Source organism: Cynocephalus volans, chromosome 12 (genome assembly GCF_027409185.1).
Source record: "Cynocephalus volans isolate mCynVol1 chromosome 12, mCynVol1.pri, whole genome shotgun sequence".
Classification (NCBI taxonomy): domain Eukaryota; kingdom Metazoa; phylum Chordata; class Mammalia; order Dermoptera; family Cynocephalidae; genus Cynocephalus; species Cynocephalus volans.
The window spans coordinates 39,335,426-39,356,610 of record NC_084471.1 but is presented as its reverse complement, the minus strand read 5'-3'; the positions used below and the strand labels follow the sequence as shown (position 1 = coordinate 39,356,610).

Sequence of the window (21,185 nt, the reverse complement as noted above, 5' to 3'; positions counted from 1 at the left end):
TTATCGACAGTGCATTGCTGATGGCTGTATATGGGAAAGGATAAGTTCACTACAGAGGTTGCTTTGTAATTCAGATTTTTTCCTGCATGTTTCATTAAAAATACAAAATAGTTTAGACTAATTAGCAATGCGGTAATTCCAAGGAGTATCTGTGTATCTTAAAGCATCCTAAACTGCACAGATATTTGGATATTTGGTGTGGCTTGCAAAGACTACTTTTGATATGTGAGCTTTTGTCTATTTATACAAAAAAGGGCTACATGTTTCCTGATTCAGTATTCAAAACCCATGAGACCAGACATGATTTTGATTTTTAAAAAAGTATTATTCAGAGGCAAGAGAGTGCATAAATCTTGCATCATATAGCACCCCTAACATAAATGGTAGCACTTCATTATAAGAAACATGTAGTATTTCTGCAAAGAAATATGAATATTCAGAGTAAATGAAATAAATAAAAAGTATAAATTATCTCCTGTCAGTTTAGGTCAGACTTTTTTGTTTTCAATAGTTTCATTGAGATAGAACTCATATCATAAAATTGACTCATTAGAAGTGTACATTTATTGGTTTTAAGGGTGCTCAAAGAGTTTTTCCAACTATCACTGTAATCTTAATTCTGTATTTTGGAATTAAGGATATAGATTTTGGACCTCCAGTTACTGTTTTCCACAGATATAGGATTTTTGTGTTTGTTTTTTTGTTGTTGTGGAACTTTTCAAGTTTTGCCTTTTAACTACGTGGGTCAGCAAACCTGGTTAAGTCTTACTGAAACCCTTGAGTGTTTTCACTGGAGCATTTAATATATTTGGCTGTCTTACTGACTGAACAAATTGGTAATGGAGTTTGGGTAATCAGGGTATCTTCTTTGGCGTTATGTATAGGTCAGAACGTTTAGATCCTTAATTTCTTTTTCAAAACTTTGATAAATTGTAGGCTCCCTCAAAAATACAATTTTCTGGAGTAAGAATTTTATGTCAGTATATGATTGCTTTCTTGGCTGTGTGTTTGGTACATGCAGCCCTTGATTTTTGAATGAGTATCAGCGGCTTGCTGTGGAAATATGAATATGGGTTCTTCTTATACTTTCCCTTATACTTGCCTCTGCGTTGCTTTACATATGTCTTACATATGCAGCAATAATTAGATTATATTTAAAATATAGAATTGGCTTGTTCTTAGCTTTGACAAAGAGTTTTATCAAAGTGTAAAAATACTTATAAAATCTGGGATAAATCCTCTTTCCATTTGGAAAAAAGGAAACATTTTTACATAAACAAAACATATTTAAAGAAGGGACTAAATTTGGAATATTTCCTTATCCCTTTAAAGAAATGGCCATCATAAAATATACCACAGCTTACTTCCTAGAGGCAAATCCACCACTGAGCAACTTTAAAAGAGCAATAACATAAACTTAATTATGGGAGAATGATTCTATAAAAATTTAATATGCCATTAAGACGTTTGCTGATTTACATCAGATTTATATAAAGATTGTTTGAACCTGCACCTTTGCATCCAGCTGGTAGACTTTTTCTAGACTAATTACGTGAGAACCTCTGAAAATGTTAGACATTTGAGAGAAGTTGTGATTTTAGAGATAAAGGAGACATGCTGTGAAAAGTATGGCCATATGGCATAATGACATCAACCCTACAGTTTTAATCAGGAAGCCTGCGTTCTAACACAGGTTTTGCCACTACCTAGTTGCGCAGTTGTGGACAAGTCATTTAAACTCTCCAGGAAGGTGTTTTTCTAAGATGTACATGTCTGAAGATGCTTCAAGGACCAAGTTGTATCATTTTATTTTAATCACAATTTAAAATAATTTATTGCTAATCTTTTTTTTGTTTGTAAAATCACAACTTTTCTTGTCTTTAAAATAATCTGATAGGAAATGTGGGTTTCTTGTGCAGATAATAAATTCCCCATTTATTTCTAGGAACAAAAGATTAAATCCGAAATTGGTTATAGTAAAATTTTTTTGAGGGCCAAGTATTTACTGCAAACTCAAGTAGGCTGTATGTTTCGTGTTTTGCCTTTCAGAAGAATCTATTTCTATTTAGAATAATATCCCCGTATATTACTTTTACTATCAAGTTATCTTTTCTATTATCTTTTAAACTTAAATACAGTTAAGACTTAATTATCTAAAATAGGGTCTCATGAATGAATCCTGCTTTCTAATTCTTAATGTAGACTCGAATAGGGAATGATGTCATTTTTACATCAGTTGTGCTGTTATTTAATGCATATTATCAGAAATTGACTTCGATTTCTGTGCTATGCAAGAAAATAACATGTTTTCTTAAATAGTAAAATTAATTTGCCATTCTCTATAGAGAAATCTAAAACCTAAAGAAATAATATTTTCAAGTGTCAAACTCACCATACTTTATTCTGTTCCAGAGGTCTGCGTACTTTCTCTGTAAAGGGCCAGATGGTAAATGTTTTCTGCTTTGAGGGCCCTGTGGACTCTGCCACTACTCAGCTGTGCTGTTTGTACTGTGGACCGTGCGTGTGGCTGTGTTCTAGGCTGTAGTATGTTGACTCCTGATTTTCTGGTAACTTAGTTGATAAACCCAGATGTATGAAGGATCTTCAGAAAGTTCATGGAAGGATTCATATTATCTAATTCCACTTTCGAAGTACCCTTGTGTAAGTAATTCAGGCTCTCCAAAAAATTAATTTTAGGACAATATATTTATAGTAATATAAATCATTCCATTTCATGCAAACTGCATGCATTTCCCTAAGGGCTTTCACATTCATTTTTACTTTTATCTGGATCTTTAACACTCCTTTCAGGAGGATATTAATTTTTTTTCCTTTTACTTTTTAAATTATTAAAACACATTATTAAGGTAACATTTTTAACTTTTACAAGCTGAGGAAACCAAGACTTAGAGCACTATAATTTGTCGAAATTGACCCTGAGAGCACAAACTCTTTATTTTCCTATTTCCTATTTTATCAAAGAACTATGAACACAATGAGCAGCTATCTCTGATCCCTATTTGTGTTAGTAGAATCTCCTTTACCCTAAAATTTTGAAAGCAATTCAGATCTAAACCTAGCACTATGACAATTCTCTGAATGCTGAATTCATTCAAAATAATCAGAAAGTAAACTTTGGTAACAATAACCCCCTAAATGAAGCCCAAGTAAGCAGAAGGTGGTTTCCAAGAATAACCACCTCTAGAAGTTCACAGCAGCTGTAAAAATATATCTTCAGTTGAAACTTAGCTTACAGTATAAGGGTACTTGAATTTTTCTTTTTCTTCATCTTCTTCCCTCCCTCTCCAAACTACTTAGATATATCGAGCATCTTTATTTATTGTTGTTAGTACAAAGATCAAGCACTTCTATATGAAGGAGAGCTGTCACCGGGGGGGAAAATTGAGAAGAAAATCTTGTACCAGTTTGGTATTTTTTTTTTTCTCCCTTGGCCAGAGTTGTTGTTAGCAGTGGTGGGCAGATAGTGTGTTTTCTATAGTGCTTACCTCCCAGGTAGATATGAATTGATTGACTTTGGCAGCGGTTATTATTATTGTTACTTTAAGTCCTCATGATATAACTGCATTGATGGTTGTGTCATATTTTAGCTGGGAGGTAGCAGAAAATCGAATGTTTTATTTACTGTGTTATTTCAGTCATCATGTCTTTTTGAAAATGAGCCAGGTTGTTCTGTCCAAATGAGGATCACTTAGAGCAGTTGAGCACTGTTAGTGTTATTGGTTCATATGGTTAAAAATTAAGAAAATGCAGGGTAACTGCATCTGTAAAGATCAATGTGAATTTGGCATTCCCCCACCCCCACCCTGTTCTTCAAACTCATCAGGCCAAAATCTCAATTCCTAAATATTCTGTAAGTACATTCTAGTAAGTATTATTTAATTGGTCTTTCTGAGAGTAACTTTGTATTTGGCCCTTTTCAAAGTTATCTCAAGGTAATTTGATTTTGTCACCAATTTGTAGTATTTTCTTCCCTTTCTTCATCAGGCAGCTGAGCTGAGCCGGCTGCATGAGGCAGTGTGTCTGCTGCTTCAGTAAAATGTGACCCAGGAATCCTGATTTTACCGCTTTGTACTGCAGCATCTACATCTTATATTCAGGCTATTTTTGAGGATTAAACGAATTAATACATAGAACTCTCTGAATTCCTAGCACATAGTAAGTGCTCAATTAATGTGAGCTATTTTATTTATTTTAAGATGGCCACCTTCTCTGCACATTGGCTAATGTAAAAATATGTGCCACAAAGGTCATATTTGGCTATTCTTGAGGTTTTTTTAGAGGTCAAAGTTCATCGGAGAAATTGCAATAAAATGTGAGCACTGTGATACTATTATATAACATTGCAAGGGCACATTAATCCATTTTTACATTCATCGATCATTAAATTTTGTTATTCACTATAACACTAAACCAAGAAGTGGCTGGATTTTTAACAGAGATATTTAGAAGTGAGATTAAAAATAACTTCTTCCCTGGGACCACATTCTCAAGTCATAGAGAAGTATGCAATTACATAAGTTTCTCAAATCCCACGATTGCATTCTTCTGAAGGAAATGATAGTTGCTATTTCAAGAATATCCTTCCTATCTCATATCGGTAATGTTTTACATTTGTTTAGCGCTACATTGTTTACAAATCTTCGTAACACCTCCACTTACCTCTTAGAGACCCCTGGAAGTGCAGTGGGTATTTTAAGTCCCTTCATTTAGAGCTGAAGATGCCCAGAGGAATTATGTAATTTGATTACTGTCATCTGGTTCAGGTGAACTTGTAAGTCTAATGATTCAAAGTCTTATATTCCTGTCTCCTCTCCCTTCCTCTCTCCTTTCCTCCCTTCACTTCTCCCTCTCTTTCTCTTTTTTTCCTTTCTTAAGACACTGTATCCTTTTTTTCTTTGATTAAAATAGCCCTAATCATAAGGGACTTGACCTGGCTTCCTAGTTCAGGTATATTTAAAATACATTTGAAGTTATTTCTACAATAAGGGATAGATAGGCTTTATTTGCCAAAGAGGCTTTAAATGCTTTACTGTGATGTTAACTTCCAAATTAATACAGTGCCCACTAGACAAAAAAAATTAAACTGCTAAAGAAACTAGGGACACCATCATAAAATACGTAAGTTAAAGAAATGGAGAGCTGCAGTATGACCCAGCCATCTGGACTTAAAAATCTCAGGATAAAGAAGCCCCTCGCTTTCCTGTTTTGTATAGGTACATAGACTGTTGAGGTCAGGTTTGGCTCTTTGATCATTGTGTCAAGATTCCGGTGCATCTAGAACTGCTCCAGCCCCCTGCTAGACAGCTCTCATGGTTCACTGCTCTTTTGTTCAGTCATTTGCACAATCATCCATGTACTCATTCATCTGTATTATATGGAGTGCTTTCTTTGTGCCAGATGCTGATTTAGTTGTTGTTGACAGTATATATCAGTGAACAAAACAGACAAATCCATGCCCTTACAGAGCTGGTATTTGTGTGGGAGCAGTGAGACTTGTTTCCATATGAGTGTGATAATAAGATTAAGATTGTATGCTTAACGTCACTTTGGGCTTTGACAACTTCAGAGCTGACCTTTGCCGTATTTGATACCTTTCATACATGTACATGTTGTAAGACTGGCAGGCTTCGAGAAGGCAGGGATTAAGGTAGCCTGAAGAAATTGGGGAAGTTTTGTGGAGGAACTGAAAGCTGGAAAACCATTTAAGATAGTGGCAACATCAGGTAGATGGATGCAAATTCGGTTTACACCTAGAATAATGAGAACAATACCACTCAGGGGATTTTCAAGTTTCAAACAATAAAGATGTCAACATGACTTAGGGGATTTTGAGGTTTAAATAGTAAAGCTGGGCCAAATTTTGGACAGCTTTGAATATCAGGCTGATATTGGAATCTAATTGCTTCTGCTTTAGAGGAGTATTGTAGATTCTTGATGAAGAGGAGTGATTAAAAATACACACGAATGAATAAAACACCATTCCATGCACTCAAAGGAAGGTGGAATTTCTCATCCTGACTGTGACTGAATAGCTCTGTGTCCTTGGGACACACATAACCTTTATAGACATCAGTTTCCTCACTGTAAAATAGACATTGAGGAGATGTTCTCCAATATTCTGGGTTTTAGAAATATATAAATTTCTGATTTCTACATCTCTTCCAGCATTTACCGGTCTGTGGCTTTATGAGCTTTTTCTGTAGGAGCTGATGGTCTTTTATGTCAGATATCATCTTGAAGTCAGAGAAGGTGAAAGCAATTTGAAGAACTGAAAGAGAACTCCAGGTTTTGCCTGATGGAGAACTGGACATGGTGGTGTGAAGTGGGTACTGTGTGGTTTAGGGTGATTGAGGGCATAGAACCTTGGACTTATAATCAAAGGACATGTCTTTGAGTCCTAGTTCTTCTCCCCATGAGCTGTGGAATTCTGAGTAACACATTTAACCTTTCAGAGTTCTGTCTGCCTATTTGTAAAATATGAATTCACAAAGTCTACAAACACTACAATGTTTTAGAAAGAACTACTTGAGATAATACATATAAAAACACTTTGTAAAATGTTTAAGCATTCATAATTAGTGTTAATACTACTAATAAATTATTTCCCCCACATCCCATATGAGATATAATAACAGAATTTAATATTGTTTCCTAGGCACTACTCTCTTGATGCCACAACCTCTTCTGGGGGGAATAAAATGACTTAACGGGTGTTTGAATTTGATAGGCAGTTATGTGCAATTCTCTTTCCTTATGATTTCTGGTCTCATATAAAAATATAATGGAACTTAATTTGTACTTGCTTTACCATATCATTTAGATGACCTGCATTTGTTTAGATTTTTGAAGGAACAAGACACATGGGTTGATTGAGATACAGTGCAGAACAGAACAAAATGGATTTAATAAGAAATATGATCCCTACTGTAAAATTTCTGGTGTGTTTAGGAGTTTTAAGGAAACCTATTCAAGAGTGGAATATCCTGATATCACATTAAAGGTAATGTTTTGAGTTAGAGTCTAAATAAAGACTTTAGTGCATCCTGTAATTTTTATCATTTTCTGGTAATCAAAATTTGTAGCAGTGTTAAGATTTTTTATCCTTTGGTTTTATTACTTTGGCTTGCTCATGGCATGAGTAGCATGAGTTTTCTGCAATTCTGAATGTTGCTGGTGTTCACTACTGCACTAAAGGTGCGTAATAGGGCACCGCACAAGCAGACGGGACAGCCAGTGCATTTAAACAAGGGCACGTTTAAATAGGGAGTAAGAAGCCCGAGGTTCCACTCAGGAATTTTAACAGATCCCTTCTACTTCCCCTTCCCTTAATCCACACTTACTGAGTGCCAGTCATGCACCTGGCCAAAACTTCTTGCTTGTCTCCCAGCAGGGTTCTAAGGGCCATGAGCCAGTCAAAAATGATTGACAGTTCAGTCAGAGAGTCTAAGTCACAACTATTAAAGCACATGGAATTCCCATTAGACAAATGTTTTTTGGACCTAATCCAGTGATAATAATCTTTCAAAACAAGTTGTCTAATCTTAGGAGTTAACTTGAAAAGAGAAGTGGATGCAGGGTGAATTGCAAAATGTTTGCACGTGTAAGTTCAATTTATTTAATTTTAAATAATTAGGGCATGGCAATGATTAGTGCTAATTGGAGCTGTGTCAGGCTGAAAGAATTACCCAAATATGTTTTGAAGACTCCTGAGAGATTTTTGCAGTAAATCTTATTTAACTCCAGAGTTTTTTAAATTGATAATACTAAAAATAATAGGTATACCACTTAGTGAAATAAAAACCATATTTCAACCCAATCTAAAATAATTGGAAATAAAGTATTTTAGTGATAGCTACAAAGGCTAGGCATGCTTAAAACGATTAATGGGAAGTGTTCTCATGGCCCTCAAAATAGGTATTTAATAAACGCAGAGTTCTTTTCTTAAACTCATTTGAAGTTAAGATCAAACTTTTGGGTTGTATTGAAGTCTCATTCAAATGGAGGACAAACACTGCAGTGATTATGCGGGTTTGAAAATCTTGTGAAGTTGCCTGTGAACTCTCTAAACATCTCAGTTTTCATATATGATCTTTAAAAGTTAGTATGATCAAAACTTAATTTCAAATTTCACATTAAAGGGAAAGGAAGAAATTAGGTAGATTACAACTACATAAAGATTTTAACTATTTAGATTGGTAGACACCACCAACAGGCTTCAAAAATTGCATATTGACAAGTTGCTTCTGGCAAGAAGGCATTTTTGGAGAGATTATCAGAATAGAACCTGAACTGAGAAACTTTTTACTGATTTCCAAACATCTGGCTCATGGCCACTTAGCAGCTACATTAATAATCTCAGTGTCTGTATAACATGAAATATGCAACTAGCTTATTATATGTAAAGTGAGTATAATTTGAGGGTCACCCTTCAGATGACTAATTCCAGCTAAAAAAGGTATATCAAGGTATACATTTAAGAAATGCTTATTTGATGGTGCAAATATTAACTTATGCTTTTAGAAAAGTTATCCTACTTATTTATAATAAATATTGCCATTTAGGTTTATTATTACTTTCTAAAAAGAAATTCACCTTCTGAGTAACAAGATGCATAGGACTGAAAAATAATTCTTTTCATGAAAACTCAGATTGTATTTTTTTTGTCTTTTTCCACATACCTGTATATAGACTCAATTTTTGTTTTTAAGGTGTTTTCAAATAACTAGCCTTATCACCACTTTGCTGCTTCTTACACATCTTCCTATATTAAATGGAACAAACCAAATAGTTTAAACCAACTAAGATTTGGACTATTTTTGTGATAGAGTTGTTTTTTTCTGTAATAGATTGTAGTAACCATAACTCTCTTTGCTACTCTGATGTACTTAAATTTAGCATGGCCGTTCATCTATTCACTTTTCTTTCAGGTGGGAGGGGGTGGGTATAGGTGATGAAACCCACTGTTTGCTGAGTAAACCCAGAATGTTCCATTTGGCTGGTCCTGTGAGGATTCCAGTTCTGTTTGATTCTGCTATGAATGACTGTGATGCCCAGACAGCACTGAGGCACTTTCAGTGCCCAAGTAAGTGTCACAGTGTTGTCTGGGAATTTCTGAATAATTGAAAGATATTGTAAGAATTATAAAATTGGATTCTTTTCCATGTGAAAACTTTCCTTCAAATAATTCTTTTGCCTCAGTTGTCCAATCAAGAAAACAAATGTTTTATAAATCAGTGTGGCATTTTGAGAATAAAGACAAAGTCTGTGAGAGATATGTGTAAAGCTGCATTTTTATCTGCGAGTTACAGTTAATCATCCATTTGGTATTGAATTTACTCTTAATATTTAGCAGAAGAAATAATTATAGGGTCTGAGCATATTCTCATATAACATTAAACATTGAAATTACGCTCTTATTAATGGACATCTATGAGATATGTATGTATATTAAGTTTTATTTATGGATATAAAATCTTTTTCTTATTGGTGTCTTTCGTATTTTCATAGGAAAACTCCCATACTCATTAAATAGCTGTCTATTATGACATCCTTGAGAGAAGAAGGCTGTCTTAGCCTCCCCACTGAGTGAAGTCTCATTATAATTTGTCTCTTTATGTTTCCAAAATGCTGGGCTCACATGCTTAACTCATTAATGAGACTGGGACGCATCTCATAATGGCTGGTTTGTCGCAATGAAGCCACACAGAGTTAAAAGAATGTTGCAGTTTAGTCCATTGGTGGAGGAAATGCATTTGCAGTGCAGTTGCCCAGTTTAGGAGTTATTGACAGAGAAAAGTTCTTTTTCCAAATTCAATTAATTTTGAGCTCTTTTAATTTTATTTCTTCCCATTAGATATATTCTTAAAGAACAGGAAAAGGAGTGTAACAAAAACAAAAGTGTTCTGATAGTCAAAGAGAGGTGTCTTCTTTACTTTTGTTGAAAACTTTTGTTTCTTGGTTCACAAAGGATATTTTCTTCAAATATTTTCTTGATAAAGGCTGGATTGTTTTGGGGCTAACCTGATTTGACCATAGCACACTGCCTGGTGGGAAGTGTTAAACCTCTTATTTTAAGCTAAACAAGATTACTCTGAAGGCTGGCATTCAGGAGCTTGCTCTTAGTGCACTGGGTTAAGGGCTGTGACACACCCTTCACAGTTCAACTAATTGAATTCTTTGGGTACTTCAGTTTCTAATAGTTACCTCTAGAAGTGGCTTGCCATAGATATGCAAGACATTGCTAACTGCATGATTTCCCCATGTTAGCTTAATGAGAATGAATGAGTCACTATGCCAACCAAAACACCATAGCAATGGGTCTAGTAGCATCTTTCCCTCAATATTTGCTTCCTGTTTAGGAGTTTATACTATACTATAAATGCTATAGAGTGTCAGACAAAAACCAAATAGGATTTGAAATCAGTGTCATCTAATACGATACATATAAGCAACTGTGGTCACTTACCCTGAATTTTATCCTATTGCTCAGTCTTTTTTTTTGACTAATCTGGAAGGCAGTTAAAATGTTAATAGGCATTAATGTTGGTGTGAATTTTCAATTGTTAAATTTTCTTGGCTAGCAGCTTTCAGATATTGACTTATCATCTGTTCAATTTCATTTAGTTTCTAAGAGCTTTTAGTCTAGTAACAACCATTTTTTAAATAGTTTATCTTTTAGAGCAGTTTTAATTTTACAGAAAAATCCAGAAGATAAGACTTGCAATATACTTCACACCCAGTTCCCCATTATTAACATCTTACATTGTAAGTATAGTACATTTTATGCAATTAATCAACCAGTGCTGTTACATTATTAGCTCTATTCCGTAGACTATTCAGATTTCTTTAGTTTTTACCTAATGTCCTTTTTCTGTTCTAGGATGCTGTGTAGGATAGTACATGACATTTACTTGTCAGGTCTCCTTAGGCATTTGGTTGTAATAGTTTCTCAGATTTTGTTTTTGATGACCTGGACATTTTTGAGGACACCTAGTTAGGTATTTTGTAGAATGTCTCTTCATTGGAATTTGCCTGATTTTTAAAAAATTATTTTATTTTAATGGTTAGTCCGGGGTTATGGGTTTGAAGAAGAAAACAGATGTAAAGTGACATTTTCATCACATCATACCAAAGGAACATAATATCAATATGACTTATCACTATTAATGTTGACCTCGGTCAATTGACAGAGATAGTGCTTTTCAGGTTTTTCTGCTGTAAAGTTACTCTCTCCCAACACCTCCCCATCCTTTTCATTCTGTACTCTTTGGAAGGAAGTCACTATGCACAGACCACACTTAAGGATGGGGAATTATGTTTCCCATCCTTGAGGGTGGAGTATGCACGTAAATTATTTGAAATTTTTCTGCAAAAGAGATTTGTCTCATCTCTTTTATTTATTGTATCATTTATTTATCAGTATGGACTCATTTATTTTGTGCTTTGAGTTATAATTCAATGCTACTTTATTTTGTTGCTCCAATTGTTTTGGCTTTGGCCGTTGGGTGCTCTTTAAGTTGGGTTCCTGTGTCCCTTTGACACTTGGACATCATTGTACTTGTATGTGTGTTTTGAACACTTCTTCACTTTCTGGCACTGTAGGTTGTTCCCTGCTCATCTTGTATGTTTCTTGCCCCAGTCCTGAAATCAGTCCATTTCTCTGAGGAGCCTTGGTTACTTTTATGGGAAAATGGTAATAGAAACCAAGATCAGGACACTAGGTGACAACCATTTAAGGAATAAATAAAACAATTTTCAAAGTAATATTAAGAAAAATCTTTTTCACATATGATTAAATGAAAAGAATAGATGATCATATTAGGTTTCTTCTATTACCATATGTATAAGATTATGAGGCTAATAGTTGTGATTGTTATTGAAATAAATCTGTTGCCCCTGGTGACCTTTTACTACTAAATTAACTCAAATATTTTTGATTTTAAACCTTGGTTAAATATCGTGTGTCATTAAATCAGATACTTTAAATGTACTTTGATAATCTTTGGATTTTCATATGACCATGGTCTCCCCTCTTGAAAACCTTGTTTAGTAAGCTATAATCTGGTCTTTAAAAAAAAAATCTAAATTTTCTTCAGTGAATTTCAATCTATAATGATTTACTAAGTTGTTACCTGTTTACCTGGAGGTCTACTAATGCTTTCTGATGGATGTTTGAACTCAGGAAATATTATGGTATAATATAGAGTCAGCTTAAATAAAGAAAAAATCTTGTAATCCAAAACACTTAATGTCTTAACACACTGTTTTATGTTCCTTATTATTTTTTTATGTTCCTAAATTATTTTCTCACAAAGACTCGATAAGCCCCTCCATTGAACCTTTTTATGTCTTTCGATATACTAAAGATTAAAATTCTTTTATATTGTCTGTCAGTTGGTGTGAAAAAAGTTTCTAATCTTGCATAGAGTGTAATTATTAATAAGGAAACTCATTTTTCTTTTAAGGGGAGATAGAACTACCCTGACAACTTGATTATGGCAAAACTTTAATTAATCACACAGATATGTTCTAGAAATAATTTTAAATTATACTTTTAGCCATGCATTCCTTCTTGTCACATGTTCAGAAAATTATGCTTTTATGTTCATGTTTTCGGGTGAGTGTCCGATGAGAACTCTTTTGGGAAGGAGAGGATCTAAGAGAAATCCTATATTATTGATATAAGGAAAGCTTATGACTTCAATGATGAATAGTGGATACAAAATAGAGGATGATAGATTTTTGTTTTTTCTTGATAGCCTTTTCTCTGTCTTAAAACTTTCAGATACTGATTTTTATCTACTTTATTATTACAACTACTATCGTTGCCAAGGGCTTAATTTGGAATTAAATGAGCCTTGTGCCTAAGTAATTCATTCTTATTAGTTTGCCAAAAAGTGAGTCTCATGATAGTTTTAATACTCTGAGGCAGAATGTTTACATTTTTTCATTGAGACTAAAATATTATTTTCCAGTTTCTTTTATGTCCCAGAATATCTGAGGTCAGAAGACTATATTGCAGCTGCCATCATCAGTGGCAGTTTTCCTGAATAATAGAGAGGGGGGATGTTATAGTCGAATTTTCCTTCATTCTTGTTTTATTTCCATAGTCAAAGACTCCCACAGCAGAAAATAACTCACCACAGAGCTTCTATAAAGGCATCACCATTAATTAATATGGCAGAATCTTCTTATTAGTGTCTCTGTATTTCACGTGATGTGTAGGGAAGATTTTGATGTTCATGATAAATTTCACTTTGCTTGTTATGTTCTTTAATTACATTATTGTCTAGAGATAATGTTGTAATCCATGAACATTACATTCTTGGCTGATTTCCTTTCTATGATTTTTCTATCTCTAACAGTTCCAGAAATCTCTCTAAAATTTTGTAATTAGAATTTTTTTTTTAAAAAATAAAATGGAGATTAGAGCTGATTTCCCTTTTTATGCTAAAGAACTTTTAAAAAGATGAAGAACCTATTTGAATTTAAGAAAATTAGATTTTCATGATGCAGTTCTATATTATTTTATGAGCAAATAGGGGAATTAAATCGTGAGGAAACCGTGCCCATTCATTAACTGTCGTGACATATGTCTGGTATGAATATTTTTTGGTAGGCATGCAATAATTGTCCCATTTCTAATTCTACTTTTACAATGAAGTTATCATCAGGAAATTGTTCTTCCGGAATATATGCTATTGCTTTTATGTGTACTTTTATGGAGAGAGAGAGAGAGAGACAGAAAATATGCTGACGTAAAAGTGAAAAGGCCAAGTTTGTGTGTGGGTGACAACCAGGTTGTTGAAAATGGTGCCTTGGAGTTGTGAGCAGTATTGTTTACTTTATATGCCTTTGTGGGGATATTGGGAGTGAGTTTTTAGCATAACAGGATTTAAAAATGTGTGAGATAAAGATAGATAAAAATGGACTTTTAAAAGTTTGAGAGTTAGAATAAATCACAATAATTGTATTTAGATTGTTGGGACTTGGAAAAATATTTTTTTAATGTTGAGAAACTTAATTATAAATAAGTGCATATAATAGCTATAATAATATAGAAAAGTATAGGACTGAACACATCAGATACCTGTATGACCACAACCAGAATTTACATTTGTTAACATTATTTGTATATTTTTCAAAAATTTTTAAGCCAGTAAGTGTACGTTTAGGCATATCACATTGTCAGACCTTTTAGTTGTTTTTGAATACATTTTTTGGGATGGTGGATAAATAGGAACCATTCACAAATTCAAAGCCATCTTTGACTCTTATCCATGGACCCATCTGTCTTCCTGTTAGATCATCATTTCATGTTTGGTGTAAATATTTCTAGACTTGGAGGAACAAAAAGGCCTTGCCTGTATATATGTGCATTGGTGAAAAATATATGGCATTTTTTTCTGAATGGCCATTATGATTCTATATCATGCATATTTTGCAACTTGATTTTTCACTAGTCATGCTGTTACATGATTTGATTTGTCTTAATAGCTTTATAATATTTATGTTGATATATGTGTATGTAACATAAATATATCTCTCCTTATATATTATATATATGGTTTATTTATTTTATTTGCCATATGAATTAAAAGAATATGGGTATAACTTGATTTGTTTCTATATTACCCTATGGAAATTTATAGTTATTTCCTTTTTTTTTTGCTTTCATAAACAGTTCTGCATTAGATGTTCTTACGATTATATCTAAGAAATTTTGTTAGTATATGTAACTAAATAGTGATTATTACCAAACCTTAGGTGATACATATGATTAATTTTACCATATATTTCCAAATTTTTCACAAAAATTGTACAATTTCTGTTTTCCCAGGAGTGTGTGATTCCTCCTGTTTCAACACAATTTCAGTGATGTTTATATCCAGTTCTCTTTAATTTTTTCACTTCAGTTTACTTAAAATATACTTTTAATTTTTTATGAACTAATGGATTGAATATCTTTTCAGATGTTTATTGTTGTCTTTTAATTTCTTGTCTATTTTTAATTTATATTTTCTATTGGGTTGTTTGCCTTTTATGATTCATATTTAAGAGGTTTTTCTTTTTTTTAATTCTGGGAACAAATCCTGTCTTATGTATATTACAAGACTTGAATATTTCATCCCTGAATTTTACTTATTATAAAGGTCTCAACTCCTTTATAGCCTGGCCTTTTGATACTCATTTATTATACAAAGAATTCAATTTGTCCCAGATCCTGGGAGAAAGCATTATTTATGTTTCGTTAGGGTTTGTTCATTTAGAATGAGGAAAATATGCTTTAAACATTTTGAAATGAAAACCAGAGTCCAACAGCATTTTTAATGTCAGTACTAAGAATTAAATTTGTACATATATGCGATTATTCTCAATCTTGGCTGCATTAGAATCATCTAGATTTATTCAGACTAGGGTATTGGTAATTTTAAAAGCTCGTGATTGATACTGATGGGCCTTCAGGCTTGAAAACTATCCTTGAAGACACTATGATTCTTCTCCCAAAGCATTTTGCTAGACAGAACAGAATATGTGAATCTCCAAGAGCACAAGGTCTCTCATCTTTCTTATGACAGGTGTATGTCCAGTGCATGGAACAGTGCCTGCCACATACAGCAGCCTTAATGATGTGCTGAATTAACTGATTGTGTTTTAGCTACTAAATTGCAGTGCTTTTCTAATGCTTCCTATCAAAGGTTGTACTCAGATCATGTTTAAATTTCCTACACTTTGAAGTCTCATCTTTTTCGGATTTTGCTAGTTTTAACTTTCAAGTCTTTGGTAGCAGTTCATTGGAGCTTTCAGGCATTATATGTTCATCTCAGAAATAACTGTTGGACCAGTTTTATACATGAGGCCAAGGACAAAGAAATGTTAAGGCTAACTATATGGTTGCTTGGCTCCTAGTCATAGCTCAATATAAATCTGCTAATTTGATTTAATCCATAAATCAGAGCACAGGGACTGAATTACAAATTAAAACATTTTCCGTACTTGCTTTTTTTTCACCTTGTTTTTTAAGACGTCTCCACAGGAACAATGAATGGGATTAGAAGAGAGGTTTGATTTTATCAGCGCGTAGAACAAAATTCTACATTTTTACTAGTGATAATGTTCAACAAAATTCTACAGAAAGCATTAAAGAGACTTGAAAGTTGCAATTTCAAATTTAGACTGATATGTAAAAAGTGGTAGCAAATCACAAGGCCTTAGAAACTCTTCCACTTCAAACATTAACATCACCTTGACCTATTGGTTCAGTTTCCCTTTAAAAGAGTCACTTATATAGCCTTGCAGACCTCATAATTTAGTATTAGTGTGTGAGAGCATCTTACTTCAGAACCTTAGTATCTCTCGATCTTAATTATTACATCAATTTTTTAAATGGGAGGCTGTATATGAAAATGTTTTAAAATACTATATAAGTTAATGTTAGCATTTTTTATTTATGATTTTTTAATTCATGTCATTTTCTCAATGCTTAGACTTTTGTTATAATACTATTGAATAGTTCATTACTCACATCTTTATTTTATAGATCATTGTATTTAAGTATTCCTTCAGCATAATAAACACTATAATTTTACTGTCTTCAACCTCAGTGTTTTATTTTAATAATTATTAAAAAAATTATTAAAGATACTTTTCATTAAAATTAATGAGTTAATAAGGTAGTTTTGTTTTGTTATGATATTCCTGTCTTTAGAAATAGAATTATGTTAGGGCTAACTGGAGTTTCATGACCAGCAGAGAAACCTGACCACATTTTCCTCCCCCATGTGGTTCTCTTGCCCTTTTGCTTTCTCTTGTGTGATTACAGCTGGTTTTGTAATGCTTTCTCTCTCCTACCCTCCTTCCTACTGTCTTGATCACACTTTAAAAGTAGGTTTTGGTATAAATACAGAATTCAGTTGTTTTTCAAGATCAGTTTTCTTTATCCATGATGTCTTTTTTCATTTATCTTTGCCAAATGGTATGTTTCTCCTTTGTAAGAGTACTCAATTATGAGGGTACTTCAAAAGGTTCATGAAAAAATAGAATTGGAAGATAATACAAATCTTTCCATGAACTATTTGAAGTACCCTCATGTATGATTAATGGATCAAGTTATTACAACTTTGAGTATGGTTTTGTGTGTTTCCTAAAAATCAAGAAATTTTAGGACTTTTGCTTGGTAGAATTTCAAAAGAGCATTGGAATGGTTTGCAAAAGTTATTCTTAGATGATAATAAGGACTCGAAGTGAACATTTCATTTTGCCAGGACAGACCTGAAAGGTAAAGGTGGATGATGGTGCACACGTTACCCTCTGTACCATTAAAAATTCCATACAACATTACCTGAATTAATCTTGAGCAAAAATCTGGCGTGATGTTTAAAAACACTGAGGCAGTTACTGTTGTGACCGTAACATTACTGTGACCTGATACTAATGAATAATTCTACTTCTTATAATTGTCCATAATTTTCATCTAGTTGCTGTTTCTCATTTTCCTAATTCTGAATTTTTAACTTCTAACCACCTGTTTCTTTACTTCGTCTTTTACACTCAGAATTACCACTTTTAAGACTTAATTAACATTATCCTGAAAAAAATTTTTTTTAAATATAAAAATGTAAATATTACCAAAAAATTGGGGGGAACCCTGAATGACTTATGAACTTTTTGTTTTGTAGAGATAAAAACTTCCAACGTCTTAAGAGTAAAATTCCATTAATAAGTGTACAATTTGGGAATAACATACTTTGTGTTAATAAGGGCAATGTCACCTGTTTGGAGGAGATTCTTGTGGTAATCCAGGTGTTGCCATTTTGGACTAGAATGATAACAAAAGAAATGGAGAGAAATGGACCAATTTGGGATGTATTTTGAAGTGGAAGTGAGAGGACTTGGTAATAGATTAAATGTGGAGAGAAGGAAAGAGTCTGTGAAGAGGAAACTCGTTACGTAGTATTACCATGTTTGGAGATGGTAATGACTGGAAGAGGAACTGTTTTATTTAGTTTGGGAAGAGTATGAAGTCAGGATTTCTGTTTTGGGCATTTTGAGTTTGAGGTACCAAAGTGAATATACCCATTAAGCAATTGAGTTTAGACTGTGGAGGTGAAAGGAAGTGAAGGTGGAGTCATTAGCATATGTTAATAATGTTCACAATCATGAGCTTTGAAGTCATGGAGAAGAGGGTCCATGAGCAGTGCTGTGGCTTCCAGCAGTCAGAGTTGGGGCGGATGAGAAGTCTGAGAAGAGTCCAGTGTGGCAGTTGTATATGACACATAGAAACTGTTTAATAAAAGTTGCACATGCTTAAGATACATTGCTGTTTGTGAGTTGTTTTTTAAGCTAAGTATTTGGCGTATGTTTTGTAAGGTTTCAAGCACCATTCTGAATGTCACTGAGTAAGACAGTTCTATACAGTGCCAAAATGTTTGTCATGAGAGATGGCATTACCACTGGGTCATTAAGGTTAGGATATGGTACCAATCATTCTCTCTCCACCCACTGCCCTTCATGACTTAGATTGTTAGGTGTCACTAATTTCTTGCTCAGGTTGAAGGAGTTTGCCAGAAAATTCTCATTAACAAGGATACCCTTTGACATTCCTCACACAATTTTCTGTCTTTCTCTTGAAATAAGTTCATTATTAAAGTCATTTTATTTTTAAAAGTTGTCATCAACATGAAAAATTTGGGATTCATGAGGAATGTTATTAAATGTGGGATGTCAGTGATGTCTGTGACAGCATGGTGTGGCAGATGAAAGCCTGGTATAGAAATTCTGCAAGGACATTCAAGACGATGAAATGCGGACTGGCATAGACATAGCTAAATGCTATTACTACCTTAGAGCTGAGCAGAGAATCCTGTCATACCCCATATTTCTTGACATGACTGTTCTTCGTTTTACCCCAATATCTAAACTATAAAATAAGACAGTTGTTAAGTGCCTACTATATATTAGGCAGAGTGCTAAGTACTTTTATATTGTGGTCTCATTTTGACCTGACACCACTTCTGAGAGGAAAATATGTTGAACTCATTTTGTAGAGGTCGAGAAATTGAAGCTTTGGTTATTGGTATTTTAGAGAGGAAAAAGAAGAAAGATATTCCCCAAAAGTTACATACAACTAGGATTCCACAGTCAGGTTTTTTTGTTTGTTTGTTTGTTTTTTGAGGTTAAAATTTTCCTAAACATGTTTAAAAGAACGCAGAAATGATGTCATGTATTGGAGACATAAGGCTGTGTTTTTAACTGTCCATTTAACAGTCTATTTCATCTCTAAATGTTTAGTGAAAGTTTCCGTGCTATATTGATAATGATCTTAATTCCCCCCCCCCCTTCTTTTTTTTGGTTTCAGAGGAAGAACTTGTCTCTTTTTCTCAGCATTAGCTTGTTAACTTTCTGGGGGACCTCCCTTTTGGGTGCCCGGTTATACTGGATGGGAAACAAACCACCGAGCTTTTCCAACTCTGACAACCCAGCTGCCGACTCGGACAGCCTCCTGGCTCGCACGCTCACCTTCTCCTACTTGCCAACCAAGAACCTCTGGCTGTTGCTATGCCCGGACACCCTCAGTTTTGATTGGTCAATGGATGCTGTGCCTCTGCTCAAAACAATTTGTGACTGGAGAAACCTACACACTGTGGCCTTCTATACTGGACTCCTCCTCCTGGCCTACTACGGTTTGAAGAGCCCAAGCGTGGAACGAGAATGCAATGGGAAAGCTGTCACAAATGGCAGGCAGAATGCAAATGGACATAGCTGCCATTCAGAGGTGGAGTACCGGAACTCAGAGATGAAACCCAGCTTTGCATCCAAAGTAGAAAATGGCATTAAAAATAATGCATCCCAGAGAACACAACTTCCTTCTACCGAGAACATTGTTGTTCTGTCTTTGTCTTTGTTAATAATACCCTTTGTTCCTGCCACGAACCTGTTTTTCTATGTCGGCTTTGTAATTGCAGAGCGAGTATTATATATTCCTAGTATGGGCTTCTGCCTCCTGATTACAGTGGGTGCCAGAGCCCTTTATGTCAAAGTCCAAAAGCGGTTTCTCAAGAGCTTGATTTTTTATGCTACAGCTACATTAATTGTTTTCTATGGACTCAAGACCGTGATCAGGAATGGAGACTGGCAGAATGAGGAAATGCTCTATAGGTCAGGGATAAAAGTAAACCCAGCTAAAGGTAATATTTTATTTATGCTTTTACCTGGACAGTTTACACTTTCAGCCTTTTTATATCTTTGCTTCTTAAAACACAGTACTAAGGAAGAGGTCATTTTATGCAATACCCATATCTTTCATTCTTTTTATTTTTTTAAGGAGATTTGCAGTAAAACAAATTCTGAGACATAGCCAGCATTCCAGACTTGGAACAGGGAGATATTTTTCTGTGTTCCTGACTATGCTTATCCAGAAGAATTAGAACCCCTGTTGTGTAAAAAATATTGACTATCCTAAGAATTTAGAAAAATGCTTGGTTTCTGATTTTAAAAATACTGATATGGACATCTCTTTCATTGATGAAAGTCAGGTTATCCCACTTAAGTATATTTAGCTCTTTTGTTTTCCAAGCATCACCTGAGGAAATACCCCAAGACTTACATTGACATCTTTAAAAGATTTGGAGGTAAGGCTACCTCTGAATCTTGGAATCCTGTCTCTTGATGTCAGTGTGTACACATGTAGGTGTGAGTCGCCCTTAGCCTTGCAGAAGCCAGGTAATCTGGGTGTTGCCAAGCAGTTAGCATGTTCTTAATTAAGAGTTTAAGTCACTTAGGAAAAAAACAAAAACAACACACAATTCACTATACAGTGAGGAGACTGATTATACCTTTCATTATTGCTTTTAATTTAGGAATTATTTTAGCAAATCTCAGAATTAATCACCAAAATAGAAAGTTGTTTTCTTTAAAGCAAAGGCAGTTCAATATGATGAAAGGTAGAGAATGATTGAATAAAAATAAGTGTACGTTTTTAGTGCAGAAATATAGCATAGTAAGTAATGCCAAATAGTGTTCTTCATAAGACTTTGTTAGTTATTCATCTTTTAAATTAAGGCTGCTCATATAGCATTTGAACTGGGCTTTTTCTACTGTTTCCAAATACTGAAGGTGTGAAACTGTTCCAAATATGTAAAAATGTCCTGCTGATATATATCAGG

At 34.1% G+C, this 21,185-nt stretch overlaps 1 protein-coding gene across 1 annotated transcript in view; it reads left to right on the top strand.

Annotated features, from left to right (window-relative positions):
• The window catches only part of TMTC2 (transmembrane O-mannosyltransferase targeting cadherins 2), a 380,397-nt gene that overhangs the window by 170,844 nt on the left and 188,368 nt on the right, over window positions 1-21,185 (top strand). The window contains exon 3 of the mRNA XM_063076008.1: window positions 19,379-20,207. Coding sequence (XP_062932078.1) covers window positions 19,379-20,207 — 829 coding nt within the window. The remainder of the gene's footprint in view (window positions 1-19,378; window positions 20,208-21,185) is intronic.